Genomic DNA, 16990 nt, shown 5'->3' on the forward strand with positions numbered 1-16990 from the left:
CTTCACAGCTGTGTGTGCTGGGGCAACTCACAGGCTCTCTGAGCATCCTTCTCTTTAATTGGGTTACTGATCTCTATAGGGCTGTTGATGGAATTGCATTTGTTAAAGTGGGTAAAGGGCCATGGCCAGCGCCTGTTCCACAATAAATGCACAACCCACATTATTAGTTTCTTCTTTCTTTGCTCCAGAAATGGAAAGTAAAATAAGAAGATGAAGAGTTAAGTCAAGCCACGTCAAATGTAGCAGTTAAACAGAAATAACTTGGATCTTCTGCCTAGAGCTGCTATTATTATTCTGGGGGTGAAAGTGTTGTATATATGCCTTTTAAAGATCAACTTTATTGTGGTGTAATTTGCATACAATAAAATATACCAATTTTAAGTGTGCAGTTCCATGAGTTTTGACAAAAGTATCATTTAAATGTCTATACACACACGCACACACACACACGATAATAAGGAATCTTGCGAACGTGCTACCCACAGTGGCGATTCTACACTTTTGAAGGAGTAGTGGAGAGGGGTGATGGTTGCACACTATTGTGAAGTGAATTGAATTGCACAACTAAAAATGGTTAAAACGGTACATTTTATGTTGTCTATATTTCAGCACAGTTAAAAAAAAAAAAGAACAGTTTGCTTTTGTTTCCACCCTCCCTGGGTGAATTGTGGTTCAGCGCAACCAGATGACTTGTTTGAAGCTTGATTTATGCTGTCATAACTTTATAGCCAGCCATAACAACTTTGGGCCCTGTCAAAAGGGACCCATCTTCACAGATTTGTGGAATTTTTTATTACTGCCTGTGAAGAGCTCTGTGTTATTGACAGTCAGCTGCTGACAGATAGAAGAAGCTTCCTAGATAATCTGCAGGAAGCCGTGTGCTTCTGTTTTCCTCTCAGCATTGTCTTTGCACAAGGCTCACTTCTCTGCAAGCTGGAGATAAGGGCTTCCTTCAAGTGGTGGCTGGAAGGCTGGGGTGCCTGCCGTCTTAGGTCTTGGGCTGACACCCAGGGCGTGGGGACACCCTGACTTGGCACCCAGAGTTCCTGGCCTTGTGTCCCCCTTGACCCTGAAGGCCTGTGGGGGAGGTTTTGTATGTCCCATCCCAACAGCTGATCTCAGCAGCTTCTTTTTCCGTGCAGTGCCAGATCCGCTTTGGAGGGAGAAAGGAGATCGCCTCAGATTCCGACAGCAGGTAAATATGTAGCTTCTGAAACCCTTTACCATCAAAGACCAAAAAGGTGGCCAGAGATTGACCAGCTTCTATATTGTGCCGCTGCAGCCAGGTGGGGCAGTGATTGCATTTGGGGGATCTGTAGATCATCTCTGCAGTGACTACTTGTCTAAAGTATTTCCAGCGTCCTGTCATCCTCCTTCTAGGAACCTACTCTGAGTGAATTCCTTGAAATGACTTTCCGCATGAAGTTATTTTCACGGTAATTTAATAATGATGAAAACTCAGAAATCTGAATGCGCAACAATTGGGAAATGGTGAATAAACTACAGTGCATCAGTAGAATGGAGTGTTATATAGCCATTACGTTGATGTCCATACAGAATTTGTTTTAAGCAGAAAAATGCAAATGTAGTGATTTAAAAATAATGTATTTAGTAAAAATAAAAATGTGAATAGAGGTCATGTTGAGGTTAAGACTTGGGAATCTTTATACTTTCTGATATTTTTTTCATATTTTATACTGTGATCGTGTGTCCCTTATATAATTAAAAAAAAAAGTCCTAAAAATGGCCATTGACCTTCATGACCCTTCATGACCTGACATGACTGCATAAGCTTATAACACCGCCTAGGAGGAGAAGCAAATGTTTTGGCAAAGGTAAGAGACACAGGCATTTGCTGGAAATGCCCAGTGAAGTCGTTCAGGGGTAATTCATGCTCTGTAGCCTTGGAGGGGCAGGAGGAACATTCCCGCAAAGGAAGGGGAGGGAAGGGAACTCACTTGCTCAGCATTCACCTCATCCTGGAGACTGCAGGTGTTCCCCACCCTCTGACCCTGACCCACCCAGCCCAGCCAGTTCCCTTCTCTGTCCTTCCAGAACCTTTCTCTTTGTGACACTTTACCAGCCATGAGCAGTGTGTGTAGTGCTACATTTTAATCGAGCTATGGGGACTATTTGAAACTGGTGCAGATTTACAGTTCTACTCCCCACCCTTACACTCTCTGCTTCTTCTTTCTCAGTTTTTCTCCATGACACCAACTAACAACTGTCCACTATGCTTTTTAATTTTGTTTCTTTCTGTTGCCCATACCATAACAGTGGGCAGGGATGTTTGGCTGTCTTGTTCGTGGGTGTATCCCCAGTGCCTAGAAGCATCTAGAAGGTGCTCAGGGAGATTCGTTGTCTGGTTGAGTGTGTGCGTGGCTTTGTACCGCACATGGTCAAGTGTTTTTTAATTTTTAAATATTTATTTATTTGGCTGCCTCGGGTCTTAGTTGCAGCATGTGGGATCTTTGTTGCGGCACGTGGGATCTTCGTTGCAGCATGTGGGAGCTTTCATTGTGGCGCGTGAGCTCTTTGTTGTGGTTTGTGGGCTCCAGGGTGCATGGGTTCAGTAGTTGTGGCACACAGGCTACCTAGTTGTGGCGCACGGGCTCTAGGGTGCGCGGGCTCAGTAATTGCAGCACGTGGGCTTAGTTGCCCCGTGGCATGTGGGATCTTATTTACCCGACCAGGGATTGAACCCGAGTCCCCTGCATTGGAAGGCAGATTCTTAACCACTGCACCACCAGGGAAGCCCCGTGGCATGTAGGATCTTATTTCCCCGACCAGGGATCGAACCCGAGTCCCCTGCATTGGAAGGCAGATTCTTAACTACTGCACCACCGGGGAAGTCCCTGGTCAAGTGTTTAAAGAGGTTGTGAGCTTGGAGGGCAGAGGGGCAGCTTCTCTATTTTTTTCTTTCTCAGTGTTTTGCACAGACATTCTGTGCCCATCACACATTAGGTTCTCTGTATGTTTGTGGCATTAGATCATTAAACTGAATTTTTGCTTCAGTTCTTGCTGAGAGCCTACTATGGGGCCTGGCCTCCGTCAGCACAGGGGTTCTCATTTTGGAACCCAAGGTCCACCTTGTGAGAATGAGAGGCTTATTAATTAATCATGCAATTCTGTAGCCCATCCTAGATCTCCTGAACCAGGAGGTGTGTATGTGCGAGTGTGTGCGTGCATGTGTGTGTGTATGGGTGTGTGCGTGTGTGGGTGTATGTAGTCAGGAGTTCTTTATCACTTTTCTTCATAATTATTCTTTTCATTTCCTGAGAGAGAGAACCCATTTCTGAATGTTAGGTTAACATGTTGTTATATAATAGAGCTTACTATTACAACTTTTATTATGTAAACTGTTGTGTTTTATAGTAGAATTAACAAAGTTAATTCCTTCCATGGTAACTGGTTTCCGGCTAAAAGGAATATCCTGCTTAATAATGATAATGATAGTTACTGTCTCTTACTGTTCCAGCTGCCCTTTGTTTGTGTCGACTCTTAGTCTCAGTGCAGCCTCAGGAGAAGCGGCGGTGTAATTCTTTACAGATAGGAAAACAGAGGCTCAGAGAGGGCAAGTCAGACAGCCTAGGTGAGTCATCTCGGGAATGTTAGAGTTGGAGGTTGGACCCTAGTTTCTTGGGCTCCAAAGTCTATTCTTCCAATGTTATATCACCGTTAGCGATTATATCGGTTTTGAAGCTGGGTTTAAAAATTTTTTTTGTTTTCTCCCCCCTAGAGGGTTCCTTCTCAATATCAGAGTCTTGGTCTCATCTTGCAATGTGTTTGGCTAAAGGTGGCATCACCTTCACGTAGGAAAGGTCACATCATCCTTATTCTGTGAGAAAGTTTAACCTCAAGAGGGAAAGTCAGTGAATATTTTAAAACAACTGTCGTGAAGTCTGAAAAGAAAGATAAGTCACCTCTCTCCTCACCCCTGACAAACGGCCTGGCACCAGAATGGATCTCAAATCCATTCGCTTCTCTCCAGCTCTGCAGCCATTGCCCTGTCCCAGTCACCACATGGCTCACAGGACAGTTGCTGTAGACCCACTACCGTCTTCCTTCTTGTCCTGCCTCCTGTGCATTGAGAGGGTTCTGCAGAACGCAGATTCCCACCTGTCACTCCCCCATGGAAAACCTTCCACTGGCTTCTCTTTGCTTTGGGAAAAAGACCCACACCCTTAGCAGCCTGGAAGGCCCCATACCTCTCCCCTGGCTCTTTGCTCCTGCCACCCTGCCCTGGCCTTTCTGTTTTTTTTTGTTTTTTGTTCTTAAAGCCTTTCAGTAATTTTTCAGGGGAACCTTCCAGACCCCTGATATGAATCCTCCACACTCCTCTCCAGCCCTGGCCATCTGGACCTGTTTTCCTTGCTCTGTACCATGGACTGGCAAACTCTTTCTGTTAAGGCCTGGATTTGGCCTCAGGCTGTATTTTGCTGACCCCTGCTCTGTACTGTTAGATTCTATAAACCTCTGTTTCTCATTACAACACGTCTGTGTGATGAATCGATTACATCTGTCTGCTCCACTGGATGACCAGCTGGAGAGAAGCCTGTTTTGCTCACACTACGTCCACAGTGCCTGACACATAGTAAGTGCTTAGTAAGTACTTAGTGGATTACTCATTTGTTTAACAGTTAGTCACAGACTACTTGGTGTCACAGATACTGGGGCTTTCCAAATATTTCAGACAGATTTCTACCCCTCAGGTGGCTTCGTGTCCACCTGGGAAGATAGTCCAGTGAGGCAGTGATCACAACATGCGACGCCGAGGGCCATATCCAGGGGGCTGTCAGATGCCCTGGGCAGGCTGGTGTGAAGGTTCATGGGCTCTCAAGGCCTGAATCTGGCGCTTCCCCTTTCCAGCTGCATCACTAACTTTTCTAAGCCCAAGAATTAGGTCTACTGTGATACTGTGACTTATAATAAGAAATACACATGATTGTTCTTTGCCCCATTCCTGGTACTGACCTCCTAAAACCCCTGGAATTTCTGAAGTGGTGATAGCCAGAAAGGTGTCTTTTGTTATGTTAATGTAGTGATTTCTGGAAAACACCAGAAGTTGGAGGCTGGTTGCCAGGAGAACCAACCACGTGATTAGAGGGTTGGAACTTTCAGTCCCATCTCACCACCACTAGGGAGGGGAGAGGGGCTGGAGATGGAGTTCAGTTGCTGATGGTCAATGATTTAATCAAGCCTATATAATGAAGCTTCCATAAAAACCCAGGAGGATGGGGTTCAGAGAGCATCTGGGTCGGTGAATACTTGGAAGTGCGAGGAGAGTGGTGTGCTGGGAGAGGGCCTGGAAGCTCTGTGCTCTTTTCCCATACCTTTCTTCCATCTGGCTGTTCCTGAGTTATATCCTTTTTCTTTCTTTTTTTTTTTTTTAACATCTTTATTGCAGTATAATTCCTTTACAATGGTGTGTTAGTTTCTGCTTTATAACAAAGTGAATCAGCTATATATATACATATGTTCCCATATCTCCTTCCTCTTGCGTCTCCCTCCCACCCTCCCTATCCCACAACTCTAGGTGATCACAGAGAACGGAGCTGATCTCCCTGTGCTATGCAGCTGCTTCCCACTAGGTATTTGTTTTACATTTGGTAGTGTATATAAGTCCATGCCACTCTCTCACTTCATCCAGCTTAACCTTCCCCCTCCCCATGTCCTCAAGTCCATTCTCTACGTCTGCATCTTTATTCCTGTCCGGCCCCTACGTTCTTCAGAACCTTTTTTTTTTAGATTCCATATATATGTGTTAGCATACGGTATTTGTTTTTCTCTTTCTGATTTACTTCATGCTGTGTGACAGCCTCTAGGTCCATCCGCCTCACTACAAATAACTCAATTTCATTTCTTTTTGTGGCTGAGTAATATTCCATTGCATATATGTGCCACATCTTCTTTATCCATTCATCTGTCAATGGACACTTAGGTTGCTTCCATGTCCTGGCTATTGTAAATAGAGCTGCAATGAACACTGTGGTACATGACTCTTTTTGAATGATGGTTTTCTCAGGGCATATGCCCAGTAGTGGGATTGCTGGGTCGTATGGTAGTTCTATTTTTAATTTTTTAAGGAACCTCCATACTGTTCTCCATAGTGGCTGTATCAATTTACATTCCCACCAACAGTGCAAGAGGGTTCCCTTTTCTCCACACCCTCTCCAGCATTTATTGCTTGTAGATTTTTTGGTGATGGCCATTCTGATTGGTGTGAGGTGATACCTCACTGTGGTTTTGATTTGCTTTTCTCAAGTGATTAGTGATGCTGAGCACCCTTTCATGTGTTTGTTGGCAATCTGTATATCTTCTTTGGAGAAATGTCTATTTAGGTCTTCTGCCCATTTTTGGATTGGGTTGTTTGTTTTTTTGTTATTGAGCTGCATGAGCTGCTTGTATATTTTGGAGATTAATCCTTTGTCAGTTGCTTCATTTGCAAATATTTTCTCCCATTCTGAGGGTTGTCTTTTGGTCTTGTTTATGGTTTCCTTTGCTGTGCAAAAGCTTTTAAGTTTCATTAGGTCTCATTTGTTTATTTTTATTTCCATTTCTGTAGGAGTTGGGTCAAAAAGGATCTTGCTGTGATTTATGTCATAGAGTGTTCTGCCTATGTTTTCCTCTAAGAGTTTTATAGTGTCTGACTCAGCGGCCATGGCTCACGGGCCCAGCCGCTCCGCGGCATGTGGGATCTTCCCAGACTGGGGCACGAACCCGTGTCTCCTGCGTCGACAGGCGGACTCTCAACCACTGCGCCACCAGGGAAGCCCATTTTGAGTTTATTTTTGTGTATGGTGTTAGGGAATTTTCTAATTTCATTCTTTTACATGTAGCTGTCCAGTTTTCCAAGCACCACTTATTGAAGAAGCTGTCTTTTCTCCATTGTATATTCTTGCCTCCTTTATCAAAAATAAGGTGACCGTATGTGCATGGGTTTATCCCTGGGTTTTCTATCCTGTTCCATTGATCTGTATTTCTGTTTTTGTGCCAGTACCATACTGTCTTGATTACTGTAGCTTTGTAGTATAGTTTGAAGTCAGGGAGCCTGATTCCTCTAGTTCCATTTTTGTTTCTCAAGATTGCTTTGGCTATTGGGGGTCTTTTGTGTTTCCATACAAATTGTGAAATTTTTTGTTCTAGTTCTGTGAAAAATGCCATTGGTAGTTTGATAGGGATTGCATTGAATCTGTAGATTGCTTTGGCTAGTATAGTCATTTTCACAATGTTGATTCTTCCAATCCAAGAACATGGTATATCTCTCCATCTGTTTGTATCATCTTTAATTTCTTTCATCAGTGTCTTATAGTTTTCTGCATACAGGTCTTTTGTCTCCTTAGGTAGGTTTATTTCTAGGTATTTTATTCTTTTTGTTGCAGTGGTAAATGTTTCCTTAATTTCTCTTTCAGATTTTGTTGCAGTGGTAAATGTTTCCTTAATTTCTCTTTCAGATTTTTCATCATTAGTGTATAGGAATGCAAGAGATTTGTGTGCATTAATTTTGTATCCTGCTACTTTACCAAATTCATTGATTAGCTCTAGTAGTTTTCTGGTAGCATCTTTAGGATTCTCTATGTATAGTATCATGTCATCTGCAAACAATGACAGCTTTACTTCTTTTCTGATTTGGATTCCTTTTATTTCTTTTTCTTCTCTGATTGCTGTGGCTAAAACTTCCAAAACCATGTTGAATAATAGTGGTGAGAATGGGCAACCTTGTCTTGTTCCTGATCTTAGAGGAAATGGTTTCAGTTTTTCACCATTGAGGACAATGTTGGCTGTGGGTTTGTCATATATGGTCTTTATTATGTTGAGGTAAGTTCCCTCTCTGCTTACTTTCTATGCCTACCCATCATAAATGGGTGTTGAATTTTGTCGAAAGCTTTTTGTGCATCTATTGAGATGATCATATGGTTTTTCTCCTACAATTTGTTAATATGGTATATCACATTGGTTGATTTGCATATGTTGAAGAATCCTTGCATTCCTGGGATAAACCCCACTTGATCATGGTGTATGATCCTTTTAATGTGCTGTTGGATTCTGTTTGCTAGTATTTTGTTGAAGATTTTTTTTTTTTTTTGCGGTACGCGGGCCTCTCACCGTTGCGGCCTCTCCCGTTGTGGAGCATAGGCTCCGGACGCGCAGGCTCAGCAGCCATGGCTCACGGGCCCAGCTACTCCGTGGCATGTGGGATCTTCCCGGACCGGGGCACGAACCCGTGTCCCCTGCATCGGCAGGTGGACTCCCAACCACTGTGCCACCAGGGAAGCCCTGTTGAAGATTTTTGCATCTATGCTCATCAGTGATATTGGCCTGTAGTTTTCTTTCTTTGTGACATCCTTGTGTGGTTTTGGTATCAGGGTGATGGGGGCCTCATAGAATGAGTTTGGGAGTGTTCTTCCCTCGCTGTATTTGAGAAGGATAGATGTTAGCTCTTCTCTAAATGTTTGATAGAATTCGCTGGTGAAGCCATCTGGTCCTGGGCTTTTGTTTGTTGGAAGATTTTTAATCACAGTCTCAATTTCAGTGCTTGTGATGGGTCTGTTTATATTTTCTATTTCTTCCTGGTTTGGTCTCGGAAGGTTGTGCCTTTCTAAGAATTTGTCCATTTCTTCCAGGTTGTCCATTTTATTGGCATAGAGTGGCCTGTAGTAATTTCTCATGATCCTTTGTATTTCTGCAGTATCAGTTGTTACTTTTCCTTTTTCATTTCTAATCTGGATGCCATTTTAAATTTACCATCTTAGGAAAAGTTCTAGGCAGGACTGTGAGGGATTGGCTTCTGGTTGCAGCTGGTGAGTCTAGCTGGTTGGATGAATATCAGTAGGAACCTTGGAAAGGATGGTGCACTGGTGTATCTGCCAGGGCTCTTTGGTAAGAGGCAACAGAAATTTACTCCAGTTGAGGATATTGTGAGGATATTGTCATCATGGAATTGATGACAGGTCAGGTTTGGAAACAGGAAGGAGTCAAAGCAGCTTTGGAAGTCTCCTAACCTGGAAGCAGGGTCCACTAAATGGTCTCCTAGCAGGAATGGTCCAGTTAAGGCCCTGCTGCAGGAGTGGACACCAGCTGTTTTCTGACTCGCTCTCATTCTGCCCAAGGTTGGCATTCCAGGGAGGAGGCACCTGAGTGACCAGTCTCAGGTCATGTGGCTGCCTCCTGGCCACCAGCAGAAGGATTGGCTGATGGAGCTTCCTGGGACCCTGTTGACTTACATAGTGCGACGTTGTCTACTTGGGTTCATCATCATCCCCCCAAGACAGTGTCCAGTAAGGAAGAAATAACCCTCCAAAATGAAATCTGGGTGCTGTTATGAAGGTGGAGTGAATATAGGGTGGCCAAATGCACAGCAGTTATCCCTGTCACTGCCATATTATAATCTTTCCCATGACAGTTCTGTGTGGTTTGAAAATACCTTTAGGCAGTGGAATGGGGCTGGAGCACAGACTGCATATTTTCCCAGCTTGGTCCTCACTCTCTACCACATCCCTTCTTGTTTTCCCAGCACAGAGTTTCCCCAAATGAGAGATTTGTGTCATTGCAGGTACTTAACATTATTTTAAGTGTTAAATATCACAGCATTACATTCTTTTCAATTGCCCAGTGGCTCAGTTATTCTCCTTTCAGTTCCTTTTAAATTGCAGTGATATTGGGGGAAAGACTTGGTTTGGTATTAATATTAAGCTGAATTAAATTAAATTGCCAATATTTGATCATTTTTTGACATACCAGGATAGTAGTATCATACAGTTGAAAACAGTATCTCAAACACCCCCTGCCTCTCTGTAAACAGAGCTTACAGGTTTCAAGCACAGTCCTCCCCTGACAGCAGCAGAGACAGGATTTTATACTTTATTTGCATGGTATTTACTTTTAGGGCTACTCTGTTGAGGGCCCACAATGTTGGCTTTACATTTGCAACTGCGATAGAGTTTTTCCTTTTAAAACAGGTTTATACAAGTCGAAAAAGTGAGTCGGACTCAAGACAAGTAAGTAATAGAAATATCGTCACGAGTGACAGAAGTGGCCGAGGTGTCTGTGGACAGCAGACGTTGAGGAAAGAAAAAGCGGGCTGGACCGCAGTTGTTGGGTATGGGGGCCTACACGATATACAGTACTATTCTGTGAAAATCCCAAGTGTGAGTATGCTCGTGTGTGAGTGTGCCTGCCCGAGTGTGTGAGTGCTTGCGTGCCTGAGAGATTTGTTGGTCTTGCGAGATTACCCGGCAAGATGCAACAGTCCCCACGTGAAGTATAAAACAACATTGACAGGAAGGGAAGTGACAGGCAGCACTTGTTTTTTCCCATCAGATTTTGTCCTCAGAAACTGGCGGAAGTGGTGGCAGTCATGATGCAAGGGCTCCTTGTCCCATTCTGTTGGCCTTGTTCTCCTGCTTTGTTTTCCCCTAAGGACGACCCGTTCTTGTGCTTCGTTAAAATTATTCCTCATTCTATCAGTCAGACTGGCCTGTGGGGAGGCTGTCTTGTATCTTCTGAATAGTTTGCCTTCTAGAAAGAATGGCCCAAGAGCCCAGCAGGCACTGGAAGTTACCTCTAGATATGCTAGTGCTCCACAGATGCTGCTTCTTCCCATGTGGAATTACAGAACATGCTGAGTTTTCCCGTTGAATTAGAAAGAGCAACCCAAACTGTGGGGCAGCAGAGTGAGCGTGGGATTTGGAGCTCAGAGTTTGAATCCTGGTGTTGCCAGTTCCCGGTGTTGGACTGCGGGCAAGCTTCTGACTTGCTTGTGCCTCAGTGTTCTTGTATGTAAATGGGGAGAGTAGTGATAATATTCACTTCCTAGAGTTGTGAGTTAGTTCATGTGCAGCCCTTAGAACAGTGCCTGGCAGCTAGTAAGTTTCTAGAAATTGTTAGCTGTTGTTACTGCCATTATAATTTTGTGTGAAGTGTCTTGACATTTGTGTTACTGCCATTATAATTTTGTGTGAAGTGTCTTGACACTCTGCCATTATGGGTGGCAGTGAGTTGGCTTTGGGTGTTTGCCTCATTTAGAAATTGTAAATTTTTGTTACTCGTTCAGGTGACTATGTCAGAAGAAATCAGAGAGGAGAATTTCTTCTCTTTCCAAAACATGCCAGGGAAGAGAGCTTTGTTTTGGTGATTTTTCTTTACCTGTTAAGGAATTCAAAACAGTTTTGAACTTTTTAGGAAGCTAAACAACAAACAGCTGCTCTTTGCTGTTCCCTAACGTTGTTTCTTAGAACAGTTGAAGACTGTCCTGGGTATTCCTCTGGACGCTTATGAAACTGAATGGCTTTTTCAGACATTCCTTTTCCTCTTTTAAATGCCTCTGGATTTCATCACGTGATTTTTTAATCTTCAGTTTGTCACAGGTTTCTCACCAACCTCTTAGTGGTTTGAGGTGTTGACTGGATGTTCTAATTCTTCTCATCCTGGCAAAAAGCCCTGGGGTTCATTAATTGGATTTCTTATCTCCCCAGCCCTGTGCACTTGGTTTCCACTTTGAGGCTCTGTGGTAGATAATTCCACATTGCATATTCTTTCATTTTACTTTATTGATCAAATGAATTGATTTCTTTTTGAAAAAGATAATTTTTAGCAAATGGGGAGCCCTAGGGCATTTAGCAAATCTGAGCACATTTCCATGTGAATTTTAATATTTATATTGTTTATATTGATAGCTGCTGAGAGCAGTGCTTGGCCCATAGGAAGTCATATGTAAGCACGGTCATCATCAGCATCACCCCTGTCCTGGTGTGGAGAGAGGCCTTGAGCATGAAGTATGAGCTTTGGAGTCAGGCGTACTTATCTTCATGCCCACTCGGCCCACAAATCACCAGTTACCAGCTGTGTAATTTAGGACTTGCTCAGCTGCTCTAGGCCTCTCTTGCACGATCTGTAAACTTAGATGACGATCGTGGTACCCACTTCCTAGGGTTGAAGTGAGGATTAGATGTAATATTATTTGCTTGATACACCCAATGAGAACTTAGTAAGCGCAATACATTTTCTTCCCATGACTAGACATACCAGTGTTTTGGCTAATTTGGAAACTAAAGGCTGGAATGATTGCTCGTTAATTCCTTCATTTAGCAGATACTTGTTTATCGGTCACTGGGTTGGCACTGGGGCTGCAAACTGGATGAGATGATTGCTGTTCTCAAGGAACTCAGAATTGAGCCTGGGCAATGGACATGTAAATTGCAGACAGTCATGGTGGCCTGTGGTAATAATTACATAGTATAGACGTGAAAGGCGAGTACAGGGTCTTTAGTGGTCAAATGGGCAGGATGGGACTTCCAGGCAGCAGGAGTAGCAAATGTGAAGATGCAGGGGTGTGTGAGAAAGTAGTGGAACCATGGATGATGTGCTGTATGTGTTGGGAGATGGGCTGGAAGGTCAGTAGGTTCTTGGCTTGCTGTCATGGGCAAGTGTTTGAACTTTATCCACTAGGGTGTTGTCTCTTAAACTATGGCTATTTGTATACTCTTTTCACAATTTTTGCCGTTTCCGTATACCATCTGACCCAGAGATTGGCTTGAGGTGGAATTCAAGGCCTTGTCTACTCTGGTCTTGTCATAAGCCGTCAGTGAAATCAAAGATTGATGGCTACTTCTATTTTTTTCTTTTTTTTTGGTACACGGGCCTCTCACTGTTGTGGCCTCTCCTGTTGCGGAGCACAGGCTCCGGACGCGCAGGCTCAGCGGCCATGTCTCACGGGCCCAGCCGCTCCGCGGCATGTGGGATCTTCCCGGACCGGGACATGAACCCGTGTCCCCTGCATCGGCAGGCGGACTCTCAACCACTGCGCCACCAGGGAAGCCCTCTATTTTTTTCTTGACATAGTAAAATGATTAACCTAAAAATGTGCATTTATGGTCCCCCTAAAACTATGTCATGTACCATATCCCATAGTAAACTGTGGTAAGAAAGATAATGACGTTGTCAGATTTGCATTTCAGGAGGATAGCTGCTGATCAGCATGCCAGGGGGATGGGCAGGTGAGATGGGACCTGGGGTTGGAGCCAGAGGCCGTGGCTCTGTGCAGTAGGCAAGGAAGCTGAGTGGAGGTGGTGGTATTGGGAGAAGGGATGGAAGGCTTAGGACTGAGGCTTGGTAAGATTGACTGACATGGGGGATGAGACATAAATGCTCTGGCTCTAAGAGATGACCAGAAATCAGAACAAATGTATATTGTTTTAAATTTTGTTTATTTATTTTTATATTTTTGGCTCTAGTAACAGGCTGTACATTTTGAGTGGCCTTTGCTTTTTCAGAGGTACATCTGTCCTTCAGAGTTGCCTGCATCTTATTTGTTTTTGTTTTTTTTAACTGGAGTGTGGATGATTTACAATGTTGTTAGTTTTTGCTGTACAGCAAAGTGAATCAGTTACACATATGGATACATCCACTGTTTTCTAGATTCTTTTCCCATATACGTCATTACAGAGTATTGAATAGAGTTCCCTATGCTATACAGTAGGTCCTTATTAGTTATCTGTTTTATATATGGTAGTGTGTATGTCAATCCCAATCTCCCAATTTATCCCTCCCCACCACCCATAACCATACGTTTGTTTTCTACATCTGTGACTCTATTGTTTGTTTAAAGGAAGCTTTTGGTGTGGAGTTTTCTTTCTCCTGGGCTATGGACTCTGACCAAACTTGAAGATCCCTTGGCCACTGACTTTTTTTTTTTTTTGACCACACTGCGCAGCATGCGGGATCTTAGTTCCCCAACCAGGGATCGAACCTGTGCCCCTGCAGTGGAAGCTTGGAGTCTTAACCACTGGACCACCTTGGCCACTGACTTGATACACATTAACCGTTTCCTCACCGCTTCTGCATCGAGGGGCTCTTACTTTTCTCCATCCTCTTTTTTCCTTTTGATTTACCAGCTTCTTCAGCTGATTCCTTCTCAGCTGCCATCTCCTCTTCCTGACTTTGAAGCCCCTCATCTGCCAAAAGCATCCCAAGCGGTGTTTGTGTCTAGACCAGAGCTGGAGGGTCTGTCCACCCCAGAGAAGACAGCCACTGTGTTTATATTAGTAACTTTAAAAAATGGTCAGAAATGATGATTTAACCCGTTTAAAAGTTGGTTATTTTTCTAATTTCTGGTTCCTCTGGTAGAACATTCATTTGACTTCATTTTACATGCCTGCCTGCCATCCTCAGGCCTTCACACGAACAGTATCTTTTTTTTTTTAATCAATTTTTATTGGAGTATAGTTGCTTTACACACACTGATAGTATCTTGAAAACTACTGCCTTGTGAGTTTTCACTGTTACCAAGCTTGCATTTTTTCTGGTTCTTTGTCAACTGTTTTTTTTCCCCCTCTTTTTTCTCTACCATATCCTCTTCTCCCTCCCTCTGGGTAACTTATGTTAACGATCAAGAATCGTTTGTTCTGTGTGTTTCTCCACATTCATTTAATCTTTTACAATTAAAATACATGTGTATACATACACATGCACGCAGGTTTTATTGCCATTGTCTTACAAAAATTGAATTATATATAATGTTCTGCATCTGTATTTTCTCTCTTGGCACTACCCTGACAAAACCTTTCCAAGCTAGAGTTCTAAAAATCCTTTTTAAAAGCCTGCATTATATTGCATGATGCAGATATACCAACAGTTGCCTATGAAGTAATACTGACTTTGTTTCCAATTTTTACTACTATGGACAGTGAAACAACAGACATCCTTGAGCATGTTTTCTTATGTACTAAGGATTTTTTTTGGCAGAGATTTCCAGGTTGGGTTGCTGGGCCAAAGAGAATGTGTTTATTTTTAATAGTTGTGGTCAGGTATCTTTCTAAAAATGTCTACTGGCAGTGCATGAAACTACCCTTTTCTTCCTTCCTAATAATAGTTTTGAGTGTTGTTTTGAAGTTTTCAGTCTGATGGTTGAAAAGTGGTGGCTCACTGTCATTTTAATTTGCATGTTGATTGCTAGTGAATTTCAGTTGTTTTTTTTTAATATTTGTGAGCTATTTGGCTTTGCTGTCTTGTGCAAAGCTGCTTCATATTGTTTGTCCAATTTCTTGTTGGATTGTTTGTCTCCTTGTCAATTTGTGAGAGCTCTTTGTATATTATAGTAATTAATTAACTTTTCATCTGTTTTCTGCATTGCAAATATTTTTTTTCAAATCTGTCCATTATCTTTGTAGGCACAGGTAATAGTATCTATTACAATACTACATTTAAAAATTTTTACATGGTTAAATGTCTTTGTACTGATTCCATATACCAACCTACCAGTTTCTGTGTTTTCAGTGTTTTAAGATCTTCCTCAGTGTTAGAGTATGCATGTGGTCTTTTACATTTACTTACAAGATTTTTAATGTGTACAGTTAAGCCTTTGATCCATCTGGAATTTATCTCTGTAGGGTTTCTGAGATAAAACTAAAACCAATTTTGGTTTCTTCTAGGTGGCTGCCACCTTTCTCAGAGATCTTTTTGGCTCATTATCTCTGGGCTGCAATTTACTTTCGTTCCATTTACTTAGCACAGAGAGAGGGTGCTCTAGGCCAAAGCACGGAGGACTAATTGAGAGCCCTGCGCTGATCTGATGCGCTGGTCCCAGCACCCCTGGCACAGCAAGGAGTGGGAGAGAGCCTTGTATGCTGGTGCCGTCACGCTGAGGAGGAGGAGCCCAGCCTTAACCCCAGCCCTCATTATCCTTGCTCTAGATGAGTTTGCCTGAATTTTCAAGGATGCTTAAGTCTACCCATCTGATGGTAGATGATGCAAATAATTGAGAGGACAGGCTTATGGAAGCCCAGTCCTCTTCCTCTTTCTCTTCCTCCTCCTTCAAATGGGAATCATACCATTTATATTACACTGTAACTTGCTTTTTTTTTTTTTTAAATAACTTGGCCATGTATTATGGACATTGTTTCAGGTCCCTAGGTAACATAATGGTGCAGCCTACCATCCATGGCTTCTTTATGTGTAATTAAGAAAGAAAAACTAGTGCCAGTTTTAGCTGGATAATTTCATCAATTATGAGGCACGCTTGGATTTCCGAGACCTTAAAATGTCGGGAAGAAAGGTGCTCCTAGGTTGTTTAGGTTTGGCATCTCATTCTTTTAAAATTTCTACATAATATTTTGTAGTGTGGAGGTGCCGTAACTTATTTACTATTTTCCTGTTAATGGACGTTCAGGTTGTGTCTAGTTTTGTTTCTGCTTTTACTATTATAACAATGCCGCAATAAAAATATTTGTGTATATGTATGTCTTTGCCTACTAATGCTTTTATATTTAATTGTTTATTTCAACTTTAAAAAAAATAAATTTATTTTATTTATTTTTGGCTGCGTTGGGTCTTTGTTGCAGTGCGTGGGCTTCTCATTGCGGTGGTTTCTCTTGCTGTGGAGCACGGTCTCTAGGTGCGCAGGCTTCAGTAGTTGTAACACGTGGGCTCAGTAGTTGTGGCTCGCAGGCTGTAGAGCGCAGGCTCAGTAGTTGTGGTGCACGGGCTTAGTTGCTCTGTGGCATGTGGGATCTTCCTGGCCCAGGGCTCGAACCCATGTCCCCTGCATTAGCAGGTGGATTCTTAACCACTGTGCCACCAGGGAAGCCCTATTTCAACTTTTAATTTTGAGATAATTATAGATTCACATGCAGTTGTAAGAAATAATGTAGAAAGATCCCTTTACCCAGTTTTCCCCAGTGGTCACATCTTGTAAAATTCTAGGCCGGCGTTTCAAATTTCGCTAGTTTTACTTATACTTATTTGTGTGTGTGTGTGTGTGTGTGTTTACTTCTGTGCAGTTTTATCACTCTGTAGGTTCATGTGTCCCCCACCACAGTCAAGATACAGAATGGTTTCATCACCACAGGGTTCCTCCTGTTGCTTTTTTATAACTATGCCCACCTCCCTCCTGTCCCCTCCCTCCCCATCCCTAACTCCTGGCAACTACCAATCTGTTCTCCATTTCTATAATTTCGTTATTCCAAGAATGTTATGTAAATGGAATCATACAGTG

The 16990-nt window shown here is 42.8% G+C and overlaps 1 protein-coding gene across 4 annotated transcripts in view; it reads left to right on the top strand.

Moving 5' to 3' along the window:
• Positions 1–16990, top strand: part of SNX29 (sorting nexin 29) — a 551964-nt gene that overhangs the window by 18701 nt on the left and 516273 nt on the right. For all 4 annotated transcript variants that reach the window (XM_033428786.2, XM_004270168.4, XM_033428787.2 and 1 more), the window contains one exon: positions 1143–1195. In XM_033428786.2, coding sequence (XP_033284677.1) covers positions 1143–1195 — 53 coding nt within the window. The remainder of the gene's footprint in view (positions 1–1142; positions 1196–16990) is intronic.

The sequence above is a fragment of the Orcinus orca genome, chromosome 16 (assembly GCF_937001465.1).
Source record: "Orcinus orca chromosome 16, mOrcOrc1.1, whole genome shotgun sequence".
NCBI classification, from domain to species: Eukaryota; Metazoa; Chordata; class Mammalia; order Artiodactyla; family Delphinidae; genus Orcinus; species Orcinus orca.